Source organism: Anguilla anguilla, chromosome 12, assembly GCF_013347855.1.
Source record: "Anguilla anguilla isolate fAngAng1 chromosome 12, fAngAng1.pri, whole genome shotgun sequence".
In the NCBI taxonomy this organism is placed as follows: Eukaryota; Metazoa; Chordata; class Actinopteri; order Anguilliformes; family Anguillidae; genus Anguilla; species Anguilla anguilla.
Window position 1 is genome coordinate 21231747 of NC_049212.1, and position 21611 is coordinate 21253357.

Genomic DNA, 21611 nt, shown 5'->3' on the forward strand with positions numbered 1-21611 from the left:
ATCATCATTTTTCCTAGTTTGACTTACCATAACTTTATGACCTAGCCTATGCCTACTGTGTTCATGGCTATGGATTACTGTTACATACTGAGTATTGTACCTTATTGGACCTGTGTTTTGTTGTTGTTCCAATGATCTTCGGTATGCACTTGTACATTACTTTGGATAAAAGCATCTGCCAAATAATGTAATGGAATGCCAGCTTTCTGATCAGCCCAGGGGTATCCTGCCCATTGGAACCCATGCTTCCTGGGCAATGCTACGCCAGCCCAGCCGCTCAACACAGACAATGCTGGCATGGTCAGGAATAGATTCTCGACCATGATTTACTGTGGTGGTAAATTTCATCATTTTATATCCCTCTGCAGGCTGGTTGTCTCTCTTTCCATCTAAATACAAATGAACACTGACACATTTTATATGGAACAGAGAGCATAGACCACTGACATAACATCTTTTGCCAGGCTCTGACTGCCAGCATTCACCTCCACCAGATACTGGCTGTATTCTACTGAAGTCAGCAGTGATCTTGTGTGTTCCTCCCATAGCTTGTGAACTATTAATCATGGTGGCTTTTGAATGCTTGCTAGGGTGTTAGTTTGACTTCTCCCCAACTAATTCTACATCATTATCTGATCTCCTCCTAAGTTCATGTCCTTTGTCTTTGTGGACAGTCACAGGCACCCATATGAGAACTCATAAGTTATCACTGTTGATAAAGTACAATTTACAGCACAGTCCTTTCGCCTCTTTGCTGTCTGTAAGTCTGTCATGTTGTAACTTCTTGTTCTTCCTCATTGTAGCACTTGCCATGGTTCCAACACTACGGCAAGCCCTCAGGTCCTTAAGGTGAGGGTCCAGGAGTTCCATCATCTCTCCTCCCATCAAAGCTGGGTGGTGGAAGACTTCAAAGTGCTTTTACGAATCTGTTTGGTCTTTCTGGCGACGGTGAGGTTTCTGCGGAAGCCCTGCCCAGACAGGAAGTAGAGGATGGGGTCCAGGCAGCTGTTGGCACTGGCCAGCGGGCGGGTGACCTTGTAGGCCATGCTGGACGCCTCCAGGAGGTCGCAGCTGATCTTTTCATCCAGGTAGCGGAAGCTGTAGTACAGACTGCGCGTCAGGTGGAAGGGCAGGAAGCAGAGCATGAAGGCAGCCAGGACGATGACGATCATCTTCACCGACTTCTGCTTGGAGCGCAGTGAGTTGGCCCCGCCCGCACTGGGCTCCAGAAGCTTCCGCACCATCAGCCCGTAGCACACCATCACCACCATGAAGGGCACACAGAAGAAGAGCACCGAGATGACCGAGCTGTAGACCAGGAAGTCGTCGAAGAGCTCCGCGCTGGTGGTGTCGTAGCACGTCTTCTCCTCGCCTGACTCCTGCGTGCGCGAGAAGTAGAGGATGGGCGCCTGGAAGCCCAGCACCGCCACCCAGACGCCGACGGACACCAGCCGGGCCCAGCGAGCGCTGGCCCACCGCAGTGAGCGCATGGGGTAGCAGACTCCCAGGAAGCGGTGAAGGCTGATGCAGGAGAGGAAGAGGATGCTGCCGTACAGGTTGGCGTAGAACAGGAAGCGGATGAGCTTGCAGAAGGGCTCGCTGAAAGGCCAGTCGTTCTCGTCAGCGTAGTAGTAGATGAGAAAGGGCAGGGTCAGGATGTAGAGGGTGTCGCAGACCGTCAGGTTGAACATGTAAATGGTGCTGGACTTCCAGCGCTTGGTCCTGAAGAGGATGACGTACATGGCCAGGACGTTGAGCACCAGCCCCACCAGGAACACCAGGCCATAGCTGACCGGCAGGAGGATGTACTTGAAGTCCTCATCGAAGGGGCAGCGATAGGGACTGCTCTCGTTCGCCTCTCTGGTGTTATTCAGGGTGGCCATCTTGAATCTCCCAGCCCTGAGGACACAAAGAAATATATTGTTGTTGTTTTTTTTCAACAGCAAAGAGGTTCTAATTCTTTAAGTCATTAATCAACAAGCAGAGGAAACCTGCTGCACTTTGGTGTCAACCGATGCCATTTCCTCACAAATCGTTGTTGCTGCTTTGATTCTTGACACAGACCATGGGCGGAGACCTTTTAATTATCTCCTCCAGGTGGTTTGCACATGCAGGGACAGAATGTACAGAAATTTTAATTGCACTTCCCATCGGTGCGTGCTTTTATATCAGTGGGAGAATGACGCAGCGTTTCAGCCGTCTGTGTGTGGGCTTTGAGGTGGTCATGCTCTGTATACCAGTGCATTTTTCTCTGGTGATGCTAAGGCATTCTGTGTAGAAATTTGAAATCCCTCAGATGAGCAACACTCCATGAGGTTGTAACTTTCGCTCAATGGACATAATGTCATTACCCTTTGTTCTGTGAGAATCGTCAAAGAATCAGAAAGAAATGCACGGCGGGGTCTCCATCTTCAGCTGAGCCTGTCTGCGTAGCTTTTTTTGGAAACTGGTCATTTCCCGGGAAATTATTTTTCCATGAGTTTTTATCGTGGAAACTATAAAAACACAGACCCTCGGAAACCTACGAATGACCCCACGCAGGGGAGTGAAAGTGAGGAAGCATGCTCGCTCTTCATGGAAATGTTTTTTCCAAACCTCAGGCAAGGCTGTGCATTACAGCGAAACGGCTGTTTTGGTCATTTCTGCCGTGCTAACCACCTTTTACAGGAGACTAAAAAGAGGAACACGGCCCCAGGCAAAAGCACACACTGAAAATAAAACCTGAAAAAAGTAATTATTAGGAAGAAAAACACGTTTGCCTCTGTTCTGCTGATCTCGGATTGGAAACTTTAAAAGCAGAGAACAACCAAGTCCTAATTCAACACTCCCTTTGGGTTTTTGTTTCATATCAGCTTATCAAAGTATTTCTGTAATTTATTGTTACTCACTCTGTATTGTTGGTATGTTAATGCACCATTCCCACATTGAGAGAAACAGTTCTTCCTCAGTAGTGTGCATCCATGCTTCTGTAACACCTAGCTTTTCAACACATAAGCAGTAGGCGTAGTTGCTCTCATTGGCAAGTCACAGCCTGCAAGCAGACTTGAATTCCCTGTCACGCACTTAGACAGCTTTGAGTCAAACGCTGAGGAGGGGACTGAAGATCCCATCTCGTCAAAGCTGAATGAAAAAAGGCTTCTGTGGTGGATCAGAGACGAGACAAGTGTTTGGTTTTAAGTATTTACAGTGTAAGGCAGCTTTCAATGATCCAATCAAATCGAATCAATTTTATTTGATGTTTTTTTTTTTAGTTTTTTTTTTTTTTTTTACAGAGAACTGTAACAAAGACTCTTTACAGAGTTACAGAAGGACAAAAAGAGCAACAACCAGGCCTGAATCCCCAGTAGCAGGAACATGAGCCATTCACTTTGTGTGTGTTTGGTGTTCATCACCCTGGGAGGTGCGGGTTCATTTTCAAATTCATGCTAAATGTTTTCTAAAACAGGGCATATGCATGGCCTGCCTTAGTTGTCTGTCCTTAATTGTGTATAGTAAGAGTTCATTCTTTAGTTCTGCATTTGCACAGGTAAGTTGGAAAATGTTGAAAGTAATGAACAACAGTACATTTTGAAGTAATGAAAAAGTCAAGGGTGTGGAAAGTTATTAGTCGAAGTAATAGAAAAACTGCCAAGGTTTTGGATTGAATAGCCCCTTAGTTTCAAGTTTCAATTAGGTACATTTTATTAATTACTATTGTGAGACAAAGCACCAGCAATACTTCCTTTAGAATTAACTCAATGTTGAAACTGCAGCAAGATACACAGATATTAATTATGCTGTCATGAGTTTTTTTTTGGTTCATTTCTACACCCTTAAATTACTAGCTTAAACTATTTTAGTACAATTAATCCTTAGAAGCATGTGGTATTATGATATCATTGGCAATCACCAGAACTGTGGCATATTGTATAGATATGACCTCGTTCAGATAATTGGGTTTTTGTGTGACTTGAAGCAGAGGCTGTGGTTTGTGATGTATGAATAATGAAAGTGCTTTCCCAGAAATATGCGAGGAATTCCACTGCCTCTATCACACATCATAAAGCAGTTTGAGTCTGACAAACAGGCTCTTCTAATCTCCTTAACAGGATGTATGACATTCTCTTCTGCTGGGCTGTCCACAACTACTGTCAAAAATAAGAGCAATAACAATAATCATCCTCATTGCCATCCTCATAATATTATATGTGACTGACAGAGCCAAATGGCATGCATCGGAGCTGGGATTTCCAAACTGTTTATTCTCTTTAAACGATTACCATATGGCTGTGGACCCCCTTTATTCTTTGTGCAGTACCAACCACAAACTACAATGCAGTGACTATTTATCACATTAGCTCATGGAATCATGTCTAGATCCTGATGTCGCTATATCTCAGACCTCTATCAAACATTTACCTATTTAGAAGCAATACAATGACAATGATCACAAACTTACCAAGGATATGTTAACCAGGCATGATTTATTCAATCTGAAAGTTTAAAATATGTGCTTAATGGAAAATGTACATATATACAATACATTATTAAGAGGGAAAATATTTTTAAACACTCTCTGACTCTTTCTCTGTTCCTTTGGAATCACTGGGATCCCAATTAGAGACCCCCTTCACTGAACACCGCAATGCATTTTTACAGTGCATAATGCAATTTGATCCACAAACCCAAGGGCTATCATCACCCAATACTTACACACAGACCCATGTGCTTACCCCTAGCATTCTTAGTGGGCTCTGGAACAAAGCCTGGGCCAATTCCTGCAAAAAAGTCAAGACTGACTTACCTGCAAAGTTGCACAATGAAGACAGAAAAACAAACTGACTGAGTGGAGTCTCTAAAGGAACTTTGACTTGAGAAAGGCAGCCATTTTCCTTTCCTTTGGGTTTCTGAGTTTGGTGAGAAGTGAAACTCTTTGTTTAATGTCTTACTGGCTGCGTAAACAGTCAAGCATTAATGATTACATCTCTGGCCACTTTGCCATCAGTGACTGAATTAACTCTGACTTCCAATGACCCACCTGGTTGAATGAATGAGCAACTTCAGGTTATGGGGGTGAGAGGAGGGATCACATTTTCATGCTGCCACTGACATCACTCACAAATGAGTTCATGACAAAACATAATGTAATCCATGTGTGTGTGTATAATATATGGTGAATTTCAGAATTTGAGGGTTTCAAGAAAGGATTGTTATGGCTTCATAGAGCTTTTGGGCCGATTGCATATACAGTAATTTATGCAGAATGTATTGCCACAAACTCCTAAAGTCTTTTAATAATGTGTATGGAGAATGATATTGGACCCTGGAAGAACTTGTAAAACCAGACACCCAACAATTTTGTGCTATTAAAATAGAGAATTTGGGTATCTTCTTTTGCATTCATTTTTACACAGTTCATGAATAAAATTAGAAATCGCCTGTATATATTGCTGGTTGGGCAGATGTTGTTCTGACAAAAATAACAAGAACAAGAAAAAAGAAAAATAGTGTCTGAAAAAATAGTAATTTGCCCTCTGACAATTACTTTCAGTTGCAGCATATGAAATAGTTATGTACTCTTAATTAACCGTTTTTTTCAGTATTATGGAACAGAAAAGGGACTATTATTTAAAATTCTGATATTTTGAGTGCAACATTTTAATAAACCATAACAACTACAAAAACAACAATAACAATAACATTGATATTATTTTTATAATTGTCATATTATTATTATTATTATTATTATCGTTAACTTCATCGTGACTATTATCACTGGTAATATCACTTTTATAAATCGTCTGTGCTGGTGTCTTCTCGTTTGAAACAGGAAAGGAAATTGTTCCACAATGAGGAAAAAAACATGCCCCGCAGGACAATAAGGGTGGAAAATCTATATCTCTGGGATTGACTGTCTTGCTGCTGTGTTGCTTGGTTGTGATCGATTGTCTCCATATCGGCTGCAGTTCCTTGTTGCTGTGCAAGTCTGGAGACGCAGCAGTGAACAAAAATGTTTATGAAAAAGGGGGAAGGTGTTCCACCTTTCACCACAGGGCGGCGCCTTACACCTGTGTTGCAAGCGTCGTTTTCTGCTGTCCTCAACAAAATTCCCTTGAATTTTCCTAAGCATTTCCTCGGGGTGTCGCCATTGAGCTGGTTTTCAACCGGAAACCCCGCTGAATTTCCATTGCAATTTCGCCTATTATTTTGTCTTTGCTTGGCTCAGCTCTGCAGTATTCAGTAGGAGTCCGAGTGTGGAGTTGGTTTATCATGGCCGCCTGACCGAGTCCAAATCACATCGTACTCTTTTTCCTCTTTCCCTCTGGCTTTTTCTCAATTGAGGGATCGCGAAACTCTAAAACCCTGCAGATTTTTTCATATTTAATTTTACTTCTTAAAGGATTTACCATTCATGTCAATGCTCAAATATGCAGCCTCCACCAAGAAAGGTAAGTTTTTTTTTCTTTCCCCCTTTATCGCCCCAGTTAGTCGAAATTACACCAATCACTATAATGTAGACTGTTTTATTTTGGAGAGCAAAAGATTACCATGTGTCTTATTTGATGATCCCCATGCAGCGTTGGGATGCATGTTTTGGAGCTGTGTCTGGTTTGTGGAAAGGGATTGTTGGCTTTCTGGCTGGCTGGGGACGTTGAAATAATTGCAAACATTACTGGAATGTATTTTCAGCCAGCCTGCATACCCAGCTTAACGTTGCCCTGAGCTTCACCGAACGATAATTAAATTGTAGCGGAACTGAACTTAACGGCGATGAAGTTAAATGTTCTATTCCAAATGTAGCGAGCAAGCGGACAGATGAAGTGGTGTTTTGTATCTCAGGCTATGGTTCTCTGTGGGCGCTGCGATTGGTGTTCCTTGTATTTGCAGAGATCCATTTTTGTTGACATCTTTTGAACATTTTTGTGGACGTCGCTGACCTGTAGAAAGAATCATAGCTGGCTAGCAAGCCAGGCTAACTTAAAAAAAAAAAACCCATAATGGCTATATGGCAGTCTTTTCCAACTATTTCCCCCAAATTAAACGAGATACTATCTCAATACGGAGTCAGAGGCATTTTGTAAGCAATTGAAAACCACGACTGTAGCTGTACATTTCAGCATCTCTTCGGTAGGCTACGTGCACAAAGTGAAATACGTGTTTAAATGATTTCATATTGTTTCCCCTGAAGTAACTGCGTTTTTCCTCGAATTACAGTACATGCTACTAATATATGTTTATTTGCACCTATCCACAAAATATCCATTTGTAGAGAAATCATTTTGGGGAAAAATTGTTTGCTGTTTATTCAGCGGTAAAGACATTTGGCTAGACGCCAGTGGTTTCATTATGATGGAGACGAAGTGCATGTACATTATCACATGTGACAGTCGATAGTATTAGCTTTTTAAAAATGTTGATGCAAATTGCAGATCGAGCGATTTGTGTGATTATTACTCTTATCTAGATTAGTGTTGTGCAGTTAATTTTAGTCCCTTGGACGATTTTCCCACGCTCAAATTTAAAATAATAACGGTCTCTTTCTGAATAAATCAGGAAAATGCGATCATTAATTTCTGTACTATTTCAGTCTTTTGTTTGAACAGTCCAGTGTGACGCGAATTGTCCTGTCAGTTGTATGTTGCTTATGTTTTAGACTGTGCACGGAGATTACTGTATTGATTTATTATGCAGGATGTAGATATCAGGTTCCGTGTAACCTCTCTGAATGAAAGGTTTAAACAGATTTTTTTTCCTGTAAACCGAACAGCGCTTACCGTAGGTATTGCCATTGAGGTATATAAAACCCTGATTACTTTTATGCCACTTCCTTCTGAGATAAATACGGTTTCATTTATAGAGCAATACTGTCGACCCAATACACGGGGAACTACAATAGTCTGCTAGTACATCTACATCCTGTTTATGTGATACGGGTATTATGCTTTTTGTTGTCTTTGGTTTTTGTGGGATATTTTTATATTGGGTGAAGGCGTGGAGAATCTGAGTATTTTAGATTATGCTAATTTATGTCTTCTTAAGACGTAGCCAACCAAAGAAAAAGCAACTTTTTTCAGCATGGTTCTCCGTTAATTACAGCTTGCTTTCTGCAAACAAGCTTGTCAAGTCATAGTTGTAACATAGATAGTCCTTATGTTTCAGACTACTCTCAATCGTTCCTGTGGAGAATAGCATGGCGTGCCTGCCCTCCAACAGCTATTACGGCGACACGAGGATAAGGATTCTCAGGGCCGCAGAAAAAAATAATGACAGAGGCAGTGGGCTTAACCCAGACGGTCATGGGATCAAATCCCTCATTGTCCGTTTTGCCAGAGTGCACCACCTGACTGGGCCTTGTAAATTGGGTGGAAGCGTCCAGTGCAAAAAAAAAAAAAAAAAAAGTGTTTTTCAGAGTAAACTCTAAAAAGTAAAGCAATGATCAGCAAATGAATATTTAAAATGACATTTTGCCTGTAGCACCACGTGAGCTTTTTGCCATACAGTTGAGATCATTATTGAAGTAATAACATCAGAACAATAGTTCAGAAAGTCCTTACAGAGAATCAGTATATGCCAAAATTATTGGTCAGTTGCTCATCCTGCCACCACCCATCCATCACTTTCAACACCCCCCCCCCCCCCCCCAAAAAAAAAAGAAGTGCTGTCCCTAAGTTGGCCCTGTGCCAGGGAAAGTGACCGGTGGCAGCTTGAGTGCGGTCGGTCTCAGAGGAAGAGGTGAGCCGCGAGCGGAGCGTTCGCTGGGCTGCTGCTGAGAGCCACAGACGCCCCGGGGCCAGGAAATGGGCCCTGTTCAGATCAGCCCGGGAGATAGGCCTTCACTCGGCTTGTCTGATCAAACCGGACCCCGCCAGCTTCTCCCTGTCAGCCCCTCCAGCTGAAAATACGGTTTGTGTGGACGTGGAGGTTTTTGGGCAGTTTGTGGGTTTTTTCATGTGTAGGCCCCCCCCCCCCCCCGCCCCCCCTTGCAAGTCCCAGCAGTTTCGGTCAGATGGATGATGGATAAAATCTGGGCGAATATATTTTATTTTTAATCGGCTGATAAAGTGGGTGTGTCAGGGCAGAGTGTTATCTTCAAAGTCGGAAGGCATGAAAGTGGCCTTCATGTCATCCCTCTCTGGAATGTGTGTGTGCGCGTGTGTGCGCGTGTGTGTGCGTGTGTGTGCGTGTAGGGTTAACAGTGGTCTCTGAGTAACATGGCTGATGTCCGTTGTGTTGCAATTGTAGGTAAAAGTAACCCAGGAGCTGAAGAACACTCACGCTGAGCAGATGACCAGACTCCACATCAAGCACCAGACAGAATGTGACTTACTGGAAGACATGAGGTAAACGGCCGTGTTGTGAGAGGCTGAGAGGGACCAGAGGAGCAGGAATGGCGGGGGAGGGCGGAAATATCCGCCTCTATTGGAAGAACATCCAGATTAGAGAACTGTGGGATGTGACGAAGGCATTTCCTCTGGACTTCCTGCTGGCGTCCCAGGCGCTCCCCCAGACAGCTGGAAGCTGCCGCTGGAACAAACGCAGCGCAAATATTTGTCCTCCTCTGCGCCGCTCTTTCACTACGAGAGCGTGAGATGCGTTCGGCGGCAGATCCCGCGCATTCCGCGGCCTGGTGTCTTTGCGAGGCCGTGTGCTGTTAGGGGCAGCGGTGTTTGGTGGGGACTGGAGGGGTGATTGTGTGTGTGTGTGTGTGTGTGCGCGCGCGTGTTTGGAGATGTGAGCTGCAGTGAGAGAGAAATGTAAAAGACCATCCCTTAAAAGGATTTCCCATCAAAACCCCTGTGCTGCTGTGAGCTGTCGAACGCAGAGAGTCTAGCTTTTCTGGTACGGTACCTCAAGACCCACCAAAGAAAGAACCCCCCCCACCCTAACCCCCATCCCCCCCCACGCGCTTCGCGTGATCGCTCCTCCACTTCACACTCTGCGTCGGCTGTTTATTTAAAGCAGGTATTTTCTCACTCGTTCTTGTGCGTGCCTCTGTGGGCTGAGCCGGCACAGAACAGAGAGCCATTCCCTGTGGAACGGGCGTCAGCGCTGTTTGTTTTAATACGCCTCGTGAGCTGCGTTGCTATGATAACTGTCCATCTCGCCTGCCTGCTCGCTGAACTCACTAACGCAGGACAGACAGAGTTCAAGGCTTAACCCTTCAGATACCGGTCAAATTTTCCCAATTGGCAACAGTTTCTGAAGATTTAAAAAAAATGTATTTTTTCAACCGGGCCTGAGAATAAAATTCTGCGGTTTCATATGATTGTACATTTCCAGTGCTCTGTGTATACTCTGGACCCCAGTCTGGTGCAGAGCACTGATAGTAAACTCCTGGTGCTCCCTGTGGCCCCTACACCCCCACTTTAAAGGCCACCCAGGGCTGTTCTCTGCAACTGATGTCACTGATTTAACCTGACTTACTTGCATATCACAGTGAGGCTTGAACCAAATGTAGCATCTTTTATCTTTAGCGGTGTAACTCGAGTCAGGTCAGCCCCCGCATGGGCACTTCTGTCGGTGTGCCAGGGCTGTGTGGCACGTGCCCCTCACCTCCTGCGGTCCCAATCAGGGCTTCTGCCGCCCGTCCTTTTCCCAACCTGCCGCCATGACGCCGGCCCCGTACCCGTCCTCTCCGCTACGGAGGGGCTGTTTCTGACAGGAGCGAGGGATGGAGAGAGAGAGACAGAGAGACTAAGGGCGAGGGAGGAGCTGAAAGAGGGCAGAGAGAGACAGGCAGAAGAAGGAAGCGTAGGCAGTATTTTCAGCAGCTCAGTAGCATAAGGCATATTGGTGAGGATGGCCTGTCTCTCTCTTACAGTGTTTTACTACCAGCATGGGGCTGTTCCTTTCTTTGGCAGAGACGGCCCAGCAGCTTAGAGCTCATTGGTCATTATTTTGCTGAACAGATATAGTGCAGTATAATGTTCTTTTATGAGCCTATATCTAATTGTGTTTTCCTATAAAGGGTTGTTTAATAATGATGGCTTACATGTCTTATATACTTGGATTATATGGCCTCTTGTGTATTGTGCATTTAAGTGCGTTTAATGGTCTTTGAAGTGAGCAGTGTAAATATGGCCATGTTGTTACCCTGCTGCCAGTGCGAACGAACCTGTTAGCGTCTTGCTTTCCACATATGTAGCGTGCAAATCCACAGAGCCGCTCCTTAGTCATTAACCTTAACGTATCTCCGGCCTTTATTTAATTAGCAGGGGTGTCAGCCAGCTGGGGCTGCCTCCACCCAAGGGAGCCCTCCGTCAGGCTCTGATGTTTTCCAAAAAGCCTCGGCTGCCTCGCTCTTCAAAAACAGCATCGAAGAGACGTCGCCCTCACACGCTCTTCAGCACGCTTTTGGCAGAAGTGTTGCGGTTTTGGCATCTACGCTGACCCCACCTGTTGCGGCCCCCCCCCCACCCCCCAGTCTTGGTCATAGTCAACACTCGGGTCCAAAACTTAGCGGGGAGTCCTGTTGGCAGCAGCGGCGAGGGCGGGAAGGGCGCAGTTACCTCAGCTGCAGTAGCGCCCTTAGCGCGCAGCCAGGGGACTTGGCACCTGCGTCCATTTCGGCTCCGTCAGAGAAACTGTGCAAACAACTGAGCAGACAGGCAGGAGAGATCCGCGCGCGTGTCGCTTACACTACGGGCAGAGAGGAGGGAAAGAGCCAGAGACCAGGACCAAACAAAAACAATCGCGCCGTGTTTACACTGTTGTTGTGGCAGTACTTCGTGTTTGCGTAGAAGTTGGATTCTAGAATCTGTTGTCTGTGGTTTGCCAGCACCTTGTAAAATGTGCTCTCGTGCCCATTCATGCAAAAGCACTAAGACAGGGTGTTCTTGTCACGCTTGGGAAATGCACTCTGCTGGGGCAGAGGGTCGGTAGGTCAGGGAAGGGTCGAGCTGGAGTTCACCTCCCCTTAACGGCCTACGCTTTGCCAAGACTGGGGAGAGGGATTGGGGCTCACCATGTCTGTGGTCCTAACGAACCTGTGGATCCCTTATCGCTGTCCCACAAAAGCCCCAATGCTGCGCATCCCTTATTCCTGTCCTGTCCTGTCCCTGTCGGGGTCGAGGCGATTCAGGTCGCGTCGCTTCCCAGCCACAGCGGGGCGTGTAAGAGGTGCTCTCGTCATGAGGGATGCACCCCGCCGTCTCGTAGGCTGCACTGGGACGGCACTTCTGTATTCGTTCAGGACTGTGCTGCGGTGGCTGTTCGGGTCCCTGCTACAGTGGCTGTCTGGAGGTTTTTCTTTGTGGCATTTGGATGACTGGTGTCTGGGGCTGTCTAACCTTCAGGCTTCATTGTCTGGAAGAGGATCCATAATAGTGAAGAGCTTGTTTGAGTTCTCCTGGCCAAATCCCACACTGCTGGTATACAAACACACTGTCTCAAGCATCGCTCTTTCTGTTTTGAGCCTACTGTATGGGGCTCTCTCTCTCTCTCACTCACTCACTCACTCACTCTCTCTCTCTCTCTCTCACTTACTCACTCACTCACTCACTCTCTCTCTCTCTCTCTCTCACTCACTCACTCACTCTCTCTCTCACGCACACACACACACACTCACATCACAGTAATGGAGGGATAAGTAGGGGGTAATAAACCTTTTGACTTCAGTACTTGGTGGATACAGGTAGCAGAAATAAAACCTACAACTTGCGTCACATCTTTAAGAGATGAGGTCAGCAAAGATGTTGTGTAACGTTATGCATGGCCTGGCACAGGCTCAAGTTCCTGGATGGCAGGGGGATCATGGGAAATGGCAGAAATACCAGGAGGCGTGGTGGGCTGCTGCCCGTAGGATATTAGCAATGATTTCCTGTCTGGTGTCCATGCCAACCTTTAATAATGTGGCCCCGGTAACCATTTAAAGCCCCTCTCCTTGCCTTTTATGGTGATTTTTAAGTCCTGAGTAGGTTTCCCCTCACCTGCCTGAGTAAAACTGTTGACATCATCATTCAGGAACACTGGACGAATGAGAGGGAGGGAGTGTCTGATGTCATCACGAGTGTTCTATAATTAGCCCCTATGTCTCAGATGGTGTTTCAGTGTGAAATCCCCCAAACACTCCCCTTTAGGTTTATTTAGGTTAAGTAGCACAGCTGAGGCTGACTGCCTTCCTGAGGAACTGAGTCACAGAACGCACCCAGGCCCGGTCTGGATAACAGCCCTCCCTGTCCAGACTGAGGAGCCTCTGTTCTGACCAGAGCGCCTCGTTTCCCCGAGCCCCCGAAAATACTTTCGTTTCCTCTTGTCACCGCAGGCGACGTTTTGGTCGTTCCTTCGTTGCTGGAGCGTGAGCGTTTCTTTGAAGGCGAGAGTTGACACGTGGTCGGGGTGGGGTGAGTGCAGCAGGGTTTCGGAAACGCCCTGCGCTGCTTTCCCAGCGGCTGCAGTGTGCGCAGTTTGTACCCCTGGCCTGACGACACGCTCCCCTACTCACTGCAAAGCAGTGCAGCACCTGATCCTCATCTCGCAGACCTTTAAAGCTGGTGTGTGGGTTGGAGCTTAGGTGAACATCACTGAGCACAGAAGGCCCTGAGACTATTTCACACCCTCAGTTAGACCTGGAGCCTCTGCTGTACGGGTCATGTGGGCATGGGCTGCTGCGGGTCTCGTTTGGGGATCTCCTACCTCAGCTCCTGACGCAGGAGAGAGAGGGCGAGGGAGAGGGAGAGAGACGAGCGGGAATCACTGGAAATTGTTCAGCTTTTCATAGACGGCACTCCAAGGGGAAAGATGAAAGGGGAGTTTGTTTTCCGTCCCACATCGCCAGAAAGAAAGGGGGATGAAATAAGCAAAAGCCAAACGGAAAGAAGAAAGGGACATGTTGCGAAGGGACCGTGTTGTTCTTCCAAATCTTCCCTGTGTTGTTTATTTGTGAATTTAATCGATTCCGGCGAACGTCTCCAGGCCGGGGCCTCTTGGATTCTCCCACATCTGCTGGGTGGGACCGGACCAGAATCTGCAGACACGTACATAAACTTGCAGATACACAGACAAACAGGACACAGACGTACACATGCATAAACTCACAGATACACAGACAAACAGGACGCATAACATACACGTACATAAACTCACAGATACACAGACAAACAGGACGCATAACATGCACATACATAAACTCACAGATACACTGGCAAACAGGACGCATAACATGCACATACATAAACTCACAGATACACAGACAAACAGGATGCATAACATACACGTACATAAACTCACAGATACACAGACAAACAGGACACAGACGTACACATGCATAAACTCACAGATACACAGACAAACAGGACGCATAACATACACGTACATAAACTCACAGATACACAGACAAACAGGACGCATAACATGCACATACATAAACTCACAGACACACAAACAAACAGGACGCATGGACATACACGTACATAAACTCACAGATACACAAACAAACAGAACACAGACGTACACATACATAAACTCACAGATACACAAACAAACAGGACGCATGGACATACACGTACATAAACTCACAGATACACAGACAAACAGGACACAGACGTACACATGCATATGCGCTTGCTTACGTAAGCACGCTCACGAGCAGACACACTGAAAGATGCTTTTATAGGTGTCACACTTGTGTGGGTGCACAGGGATTCATAAAAAATGGACAGGCAAACAGGCACATGCCGTCATCAGTCGTTGTCACACAAGCTCACAGACTTGTGTTACAAAGCAAAATATTTGAATTGTTTACTGGCTCACCAAATTCACACGCACACACGCACACACACGCACACACGCACACACACACTCTTCTTATCCCGTGGACCTCTCCGTGGCCTGCAGGGCTCTGAAGGTCTTTTGCACCCACTTGACCCCTGGCCAGTTGGGGCCACAGAGGTCAGGACTTAAAAGAGCAGAGGAAGCTCGCTCACTCGCTCGCCCTGCTGAACACCAGTGCCCACAGCCTGCTGTGTTCATAAGGCAATGCACACCACGCTGTGTTACGCTCGGGCTGTGCTGAATATGGAACATGCCCCCGCCAAGGCGTAACTTGGCGGGATGGCATACCTGCCATCCCAATACTATGATAAGTTCGGTGTTAATATGCAAACTATGGCACAGTCATATGGTCAGCGTTGAGTACACAGAGAGACCATTGTTGTATTTGGTGCTGGTAAGAGAAGCAGGATGGCGTGATAAGTTTAGTGTTACACAGAGTTGTGGTCTGTGTTAAGTAGGCAGATGTCGGTGTGGGGTGCAGAGAGCAGACGCTGTGTTGTGAGTGGCGGCGGGCGGCGGCGTGATGTCACGCACCCAGCGGCGCACCCACATCCCTTCCGCTCAGATAAACTCCGGGGCCGAGAGCTCACACGACATCCGGTGCTTCAGAGCGCCCCGCACGCTCGGTCCGCCTGCATTCCGCCGCTATCTCCCGCTATCTCCCGCTATCTCCCGCTATCTCCCGCTGTCTTATCGCATCTCCAGAGCGCAGGAGCGAAAACAAGCCAGAGGAATGCAGCCAGGAGCCTGGAGCTTCGTCAGAGCATCTCTGCGCATCTCTGCGCATCTCTGTGCAGCTCTGTGCATCTCTGCGCATCTCTGCGCAGCTCTGTGCATCCCTGGGCATCTCTGCGCATCTCTGCGCATCTCTGTGCAGCTCTGTGCATCTCTGCGCATCTCGGCATTCCTTCGGAAAAGAATCAGTCGATGCTGTGCAAAGAGGGAGATTCTGTGTGTGTGTGTGTCGCTGTGCTCTTGTGTTGTGATACTGCTCTGCCGCCACTCTGTGTCAGTTTGTCTGTCATGTTTGCAGGGAAAGGCTGTGGCTTCTCTTGTGGTTTTTAAGGGTTTGTCTGATGGATTCCTTTTGACAAAGATCTCTTTTATGACATCCCATAATGTGCACCTTCTTTGTTTTTTTTGTTTGTTTTGTTTTGCTTTGCTTTTGTTGTGGGGGTATTGTAAATGTAAATACACTATTTCAGCAAGCTACCTCATAGCCTATTTTGCTGCTGCAGTGCAAATTAAACAAGTTCCGAGCCAACTGATGAACAGAGAAGGATTTTGCTTCTCTACTGTGAATTAGCCCCATCTGTAAGGTATTACATACCTGGTGCAGTCTTACTAATGCACTCTAGTAGGTACACTCTACTAGGGACACTCTATCAGGGACACGTTACCAAGGACACTAAGGGGCCCTGTGGCAGGTGCAGTCCTGCTCCATTCCTCTACAGATGTGGAAGAATAGCGGTCCACATGGTTTCCATGGTGATTAGATGGAAGGTGGCCAGCAGCATCACCAGCAGCCTCCGGGCTAATTTCATTGGGAAGGAATTTGGATAAACGGCACTTAATTTTCTGGTCTGGCACCCATCCAGATAGAAGCTGCACTGCAGGCACAGAGAGTGGAAGAGGTAAGAAGTCACAGCGCTTCTGCTGGACAGATAAAACATTGCTCTGAGTTGTGAGCGAAATAGCTGGCCAATGAATTAATCCTTGAAGTGGTCCTTGAAATTAATTTCCAATGCCACCAAGGGTACTTATGAAAAATGATCCTCAATTCACATGTTGCTTTAGCTTTACATAGACCTTGAAATCATTTTTTCAGTTTTTTTCCTTAAGTTGTTACAAAATGTTTACAGTGTTTACAAAATGAGTCATTGTTTGGTTGGATGTACAAACATGGCTTTAACAAAGGTAATTTTAAAAATCAATTTGTCCAAAAAAAGGTTTTCTGAGATACTTTTTGTCTTTTAGTTCTTTTAGAACATATAATCAGAAGTAAAATGAAAAATTAAGATAACAAATGCAATTAAAGCCCACATAGTGAAATATCTCTACCTGTTTGGGACATTTGGGGATGTTTTCTGTTGTTTTTGGATGTATTTTTTTAGATTGAAATACTATTCACTTAAAGGAAATGCAGTTCACGGCAATATATTGTAAATATATTGGAATTTGGAGAACATAGTGGTAAATATATTTCACAGCAATGTATTGCACAGTGTAATATATTGCAATATTTTATAATGGCAATAATTTATATATTTGGCAGTATATTGATAATATATGTTTAAACATGTTGGAAGTTATATATAAAACACTGCTATATTTTTTGAAATCTAAAAATATTATAGCAAACCCTCCCTGATTTCCCACAGCTTCCTCTGTGTTTACTGGGGTTGTGGAAAAAACACGTATGGGTAGATGGAAACAGATGAAGATGAGATAAATTATCAGAGGATTACTGACATGCTTGCTTACCTGTGCAGCTGAAACCGTGGCAGCGTAACCTTGGCAGCAATATGCCCAGGCATGTCAGAAGATGTCTAGGGTCGATGAGTGTGAACACCCCTGAAATCCTACTATGCGTGCATATGTGCCTGCCTGCATACCAGCATGTGTGTGAGAAAGAGAAAGAGAGAGGATTTGTGTCTGTGTGTCTGTTGTTAAGAAAGGAAATGTGAACTCTAAATTTGAAAACTTCCGTGTCCCCACAAAATGGATCTGAGTGACATCACTTCCTCCCTCTCCGTTTTTCAGTGTGTTGCCTCAGCATCCTGCCCATATTTGTGCTAGTTGTGGTGAGAGTGTGGAGAGGGAGGGTGGTGTGTGGCTTGGTAAGGACTTGGTAAGCTCAGTCATCTTCACCAGCTGCCTCCAACGACACAGGCAGGTACAGACAAGTACAAGTACGGAATGGTCTGTGAATGAGCCTGACCTGTATGGCAGACAGCTGGGTAAATCAGAGGGGTATTGCTGTACAAACTGACTCACCCACTCGGTGGCTTCCATTGCTCAGGTCAAGGGCATGAAGTCACTTCCTCTTTGACCCTGCATTTGTTTCTCTCTCTCTCTCTCTCTCTCTCTCTCTCTCTCTCTCTCGCTCTTTCTCTCTGTGTCTGTGTCTGTCTGTATCTCTCTTTTCTCTCTTGTCTCTCTGTCCCCTATTGTCATGGTTATAAGGTTATCAGAGACAACTGAACATTTCACCTCACCCAGGTCCCAGGTGTTACACGGGCCTTCTTAATTTACTGTTGAACGTAACCCTCCAGGCCTGCCCCAGAACACCAGCATGCTTTTAGAGACTGCCCCCCCCCCCCCCCCCGACCTCCATTAATCTAGTTTCTGTATGAAGTTGCACACCTGACCCATGCCAGTGCACTGGACATCCACTTCACGCCAGTTCTGTCCTGCCAGTACCTAAAGAACAGCAGACTGAGGTACTTCAAGTTGCGGTTTGTCCCCTGAATAAAAAAAGAAAGTTTAATTTAGGCTCTTCCTGTTATTTTGGCAAATGTCTGGTTTGTAACACGGGGAGCTTTGTAATTATTGGGTTTCCACTGTCGTCTCCCTGCCTCCCTGCCAAGTGAGTGGATTCTTCTGCCGCAGTTTTTCTAACCCCCCCCAGGGGCTCAGGACAGCATTGGCTGTGGTTTATATGTGTGGAACTTTTCCTCTGGCTCCTCCCACCTCCACTTTCCACATAACCGCCTCCTCACAAATACCACCTGTTCTGTGGGAAAGTGTTTCACACGCGTATGCTCATGTGTGTGAATGCGCATGTGTGTGTGGGTGCATGTTTGCATATATGTGTGTGTGTGTGTGTGTGTGCGCACGTCTGCGTGTGTGTCTGTGTGTCCTGGGGTGAGATGATCGGAAGAAGAGCAGCAGCAGGGCTGCTTTGGAATCTGAGCGGGCTCGCCCTCTTGACCCTTAACCTCTGGCCTCTCGACCTTTGCTGCTGCCGCTTCCTGTGAAGAGGGTCCTGTGGGAATGCGATCGGGGGGGCTGCCAAGAAAAGCACACAGGGGAGACTCAGCCAGCCTGCATATCATTGGCCGTCTGAGCACTGTAAAATATGTGGCCCCTGGAAAGGTAACAACCTTCATTAGACGGCTTATAAAGCAAGACCCTTCCAGAAGGAAGACTCCCCTCCCCTCTCCCACAGCTGCAAATCAGCTCCATCCTATAACTGCGCTCTGCCTTCCTCTTATCTCTCAACTGTAAAAACACACTCCCTTTTTATAGGGAGGACACAGCCCTCTTTCCCTAAACTGTGTGAAACTTGTTGGTCATTACAGTGCCAGCTTTAGAGGGGTAGATGGATGCCTTCCTCCCACGCCTGTAGAAATTACAGCTCCACACTAAGGCAGACCAAAAGGGCTGAGGAGACCACATGGGGTGCCGGATCCCTTTCATTATACAGAGAAGCACACCCATGGGAATCCACTGACGGACATGGTGACTTTCATTTGTGTGGTATGAGGCCTTTTTCGCAAGGCAAGACAAACGTGAGAACGAGAACCGTCTTCGGGCGTTGGACTTGTGCAGAAAGGCATTGCGTACAAGATGGTTTGAGAAAAAGGATGTGGCAGTTTTTTTGTTTAGTTTTTTTGCGCCTCTGAGTTCCCCTTTAAAGGAAGTGATTATGGGAGGATAAGTGCACTTTGCCCGGTTACTTCTCATAAACGGTTGTTCTTCTGCCCTCTGCCTTCTTCTTTTCTGAAGGGGAAATCCTGAGGATGCAGCTGCTTCACACACCTGTGCGTCTGTGTGGCCTTTTCAGCGGCCCCCTGATGGTGTGTGTGTGTGTGTGTGTGTGAGAGAGAGAGGTAGAGAGAGACTGAGACGGAAACTCAAATGTACCATGACCAGGAAACCTCATCAAGTCATTTGTCATGTTTTAGATCCCTTTTTAGCCCATCAGTGTAATCTCCATGTTTTTTTCACTGGGGTTTGTGTGTTTTTTTTATTTTTTTATTTTACAGCATACTTTAATAGAGAATGCTGGAATGTTTCAAATGTATATCCCTGGTAAAACTGAAATTAATTTTCAATAAAACTTTTCCATATTTTTGATTTATGTTTGAAGTAACCAATGCGCGCTTTGTATGAAGTCTGGTGTTGTTTTGTAGATGTAAATGGCGAAGGATATGATCTATTTGGAGAATACTTTTCTATGTGTGAGAAAGGAGCAAATCGTATGGGTGTGACTGCATGCTTTCCACCCACAGATATAACAGGGCCCTGCTCTCTGATAAAGCTCTGTGGCGTCACAGAAATAGATTCACTAGAATTGTTCTCCTTTTAAATCGTGGTGTACGCAGTATGCAAAGTATAGTGTCGTATATCGATTTGTATCTTATCGGAGTCTTTGTGCAATTCAAGTTGAAAGAAAGGGCCTCCCTTTTTAGTCTGGGATTGATTCCAGACTGACCTGGTTTCCTGTTGATGTGATGGTCAATTGACTGTAGCTCAGCTGATGGATGGTGGATTTGCATTGGCAGAGTTTCGCTCTTCTCATCCCGCCTTACTGTCTCTCTCAGTCTGACAGGCGTCTGCACCAGCCCGTGTGGTGTATGAAACGCAGTCCCCCGGTGTGGTGGCTGCTCAGCTCAGCTAGCGGGGTGCGAAGAGGAGAGAAGTGCCCACAACTATGGAATGGGCCTACAAATTTGACTGTGCATGAAAGGCTGGAATAGGCCGTTCACTGGAAGGAAAGATACCGGGCAGGAAAGCTTTACTTCATGGCAAATGCTAAATACCGTTGACAACAACAGATTAGGCTGGTCAAATTGCAACTGTCCTTGAATGTGTATTTAAAAATGCTAGGGTTGTACATATTTTGTTCTTTTACACTTCATTAAAGTTTGCATCTGAGATATAAACAGCTTGGGGTACTACCCTGGGAAGTGTGTTTTTGGCCCCTCTTGCCAGCCTCCCTTTGAGCTGATAAGCAGAACATCTTTACAGCAAGTGGAGAAGGAATTTGTTCATGCGCTCTGTTTATGGAGACATTTTAAACCTTGAGCAGTGATATCAATACCATAAAGCACAGTAAGAACTTTCTTATTGGAACCCCTCATTATTTATTTTATTCCTGATGATTTAATTTGCTTGGTTCCCTAGACATTGCAAGAAGAACATCAAAAGCACCTTTATATTTGAAGTAGTTTTTAATCTGGTATGTAATATATCTAAACCATGTTTATGTAAGACTGGGTAGTGTCGTGCAAATCCACCTGAACTGTGACCGACATGTTAATTCCATGCCTATGTTTAGAACTACTGCAGCTGATAAGGGTGTTCTTTGACTTGTGGTTTCCCGGATATCTGTACTTGTCTCCACAGGGGCATTTGGGAGGTTAGGGTCAGCAAATTCCTCTCTTGCGTAACAGATAAACTTTATTGTGTGTGTCGACGTGCGTACACGTGTGCACACCACACGCGTGTGGGAGATATGTCCCCAGAGCCAGAACCATGAATATACATAGCCCTTCCAAAAAGCCTGTTTCCGTGTTGCCTGGAGGTGAAATCTGATGGTACGTTTGGAGACTGTTTCCCCATGATGCAACTAAGTTTCATAGATCTCCATCTGTGGCCCTTGAATTTTTCTTTGCCTTCCAAACTATCCAGCTCACTGTGTGTGACAGCAAGGTTTACAGTAGTGTTCAAAGTCCGACTTATTGACTTAATCATGGAAAGTTCACAAGTCTCCTGACTTGTGAAGGTCAAGTCAAGTCAAGTTTATTTATAAAGCACATTTAAAAACAACAGAAGTTGACCAAAGTGTTGTACAATGAAAATTAAAAAGATGCATAAAATAAATAAATAAAATAATAAGTATAAAATACAAT

At 45.7% G+C, this 21611-nt stretch overlaps 2 protein-coding genes across 4 annotated transcripts in view; one reads left to right on the forward strand and one right to left on the reverse strand.

Moving 5' to 3' along the window:
- Positions 1 to 22: 22 nt before the first annotated feature.
- Positions 23 to 5079, reverse strand: LOC118209229 (P2Y purinoceptor 2-like). 2 transcript variants are annotated; one of them, XM_035384399.1, is made up of 2 exons: positions 4784 to 5079; positions 23 to 1899 (listed from the first exon to the last, which is right to left on the reverse strand). In XM_035384399.1, the coding sequence occupies exon 2, from the start codon at positions 1881 to 1883 to the stop codon at positions 885 to 887; it is 999 nt and encodes a 332-aa protein (XP_035240290.1). In that variant the 5' UTR covers positions 1884 to 1899; positions 4784 to 5079; the 3' UTR covers positions 23 to 884. The 2 variants fall into 2 exon arrangements, with proteins under 2 accessions (XP_035240290.1, XP_035240291.1); XM_035384400.1 differs by lacking the exon at positions 4784 to 5079 and adding an exon at positions 2889 to 3186.
- Positions 5080 to 6202: 1123 nt separating this feature from the next.
- The window catches only part of LOC118209623 (F-BAR and double SH3 domains protein 2-like), a 75459-nt gene continuing 60050 nt past the window's right edge, over positions 6203 to 21611 (forward strand). For both annotated transcript variants that reach the window (XM_035385133.1, XM_035385134.1), the window contains exons 1-2: positions 6203 to 6428; positions 9223 to 9320. In XM_035385133.1, the coding sequence (XP_035241024.1) occupies positions 6408 to 6428; positions 9223 to 9320 (119 nt within the window). In that variant the 5' untranslated portion in view covers positions 6203 to 6407. The remainder of the gene's footprint in view (positions 6429 to 9222; positions 9321 to 21611) is intronic.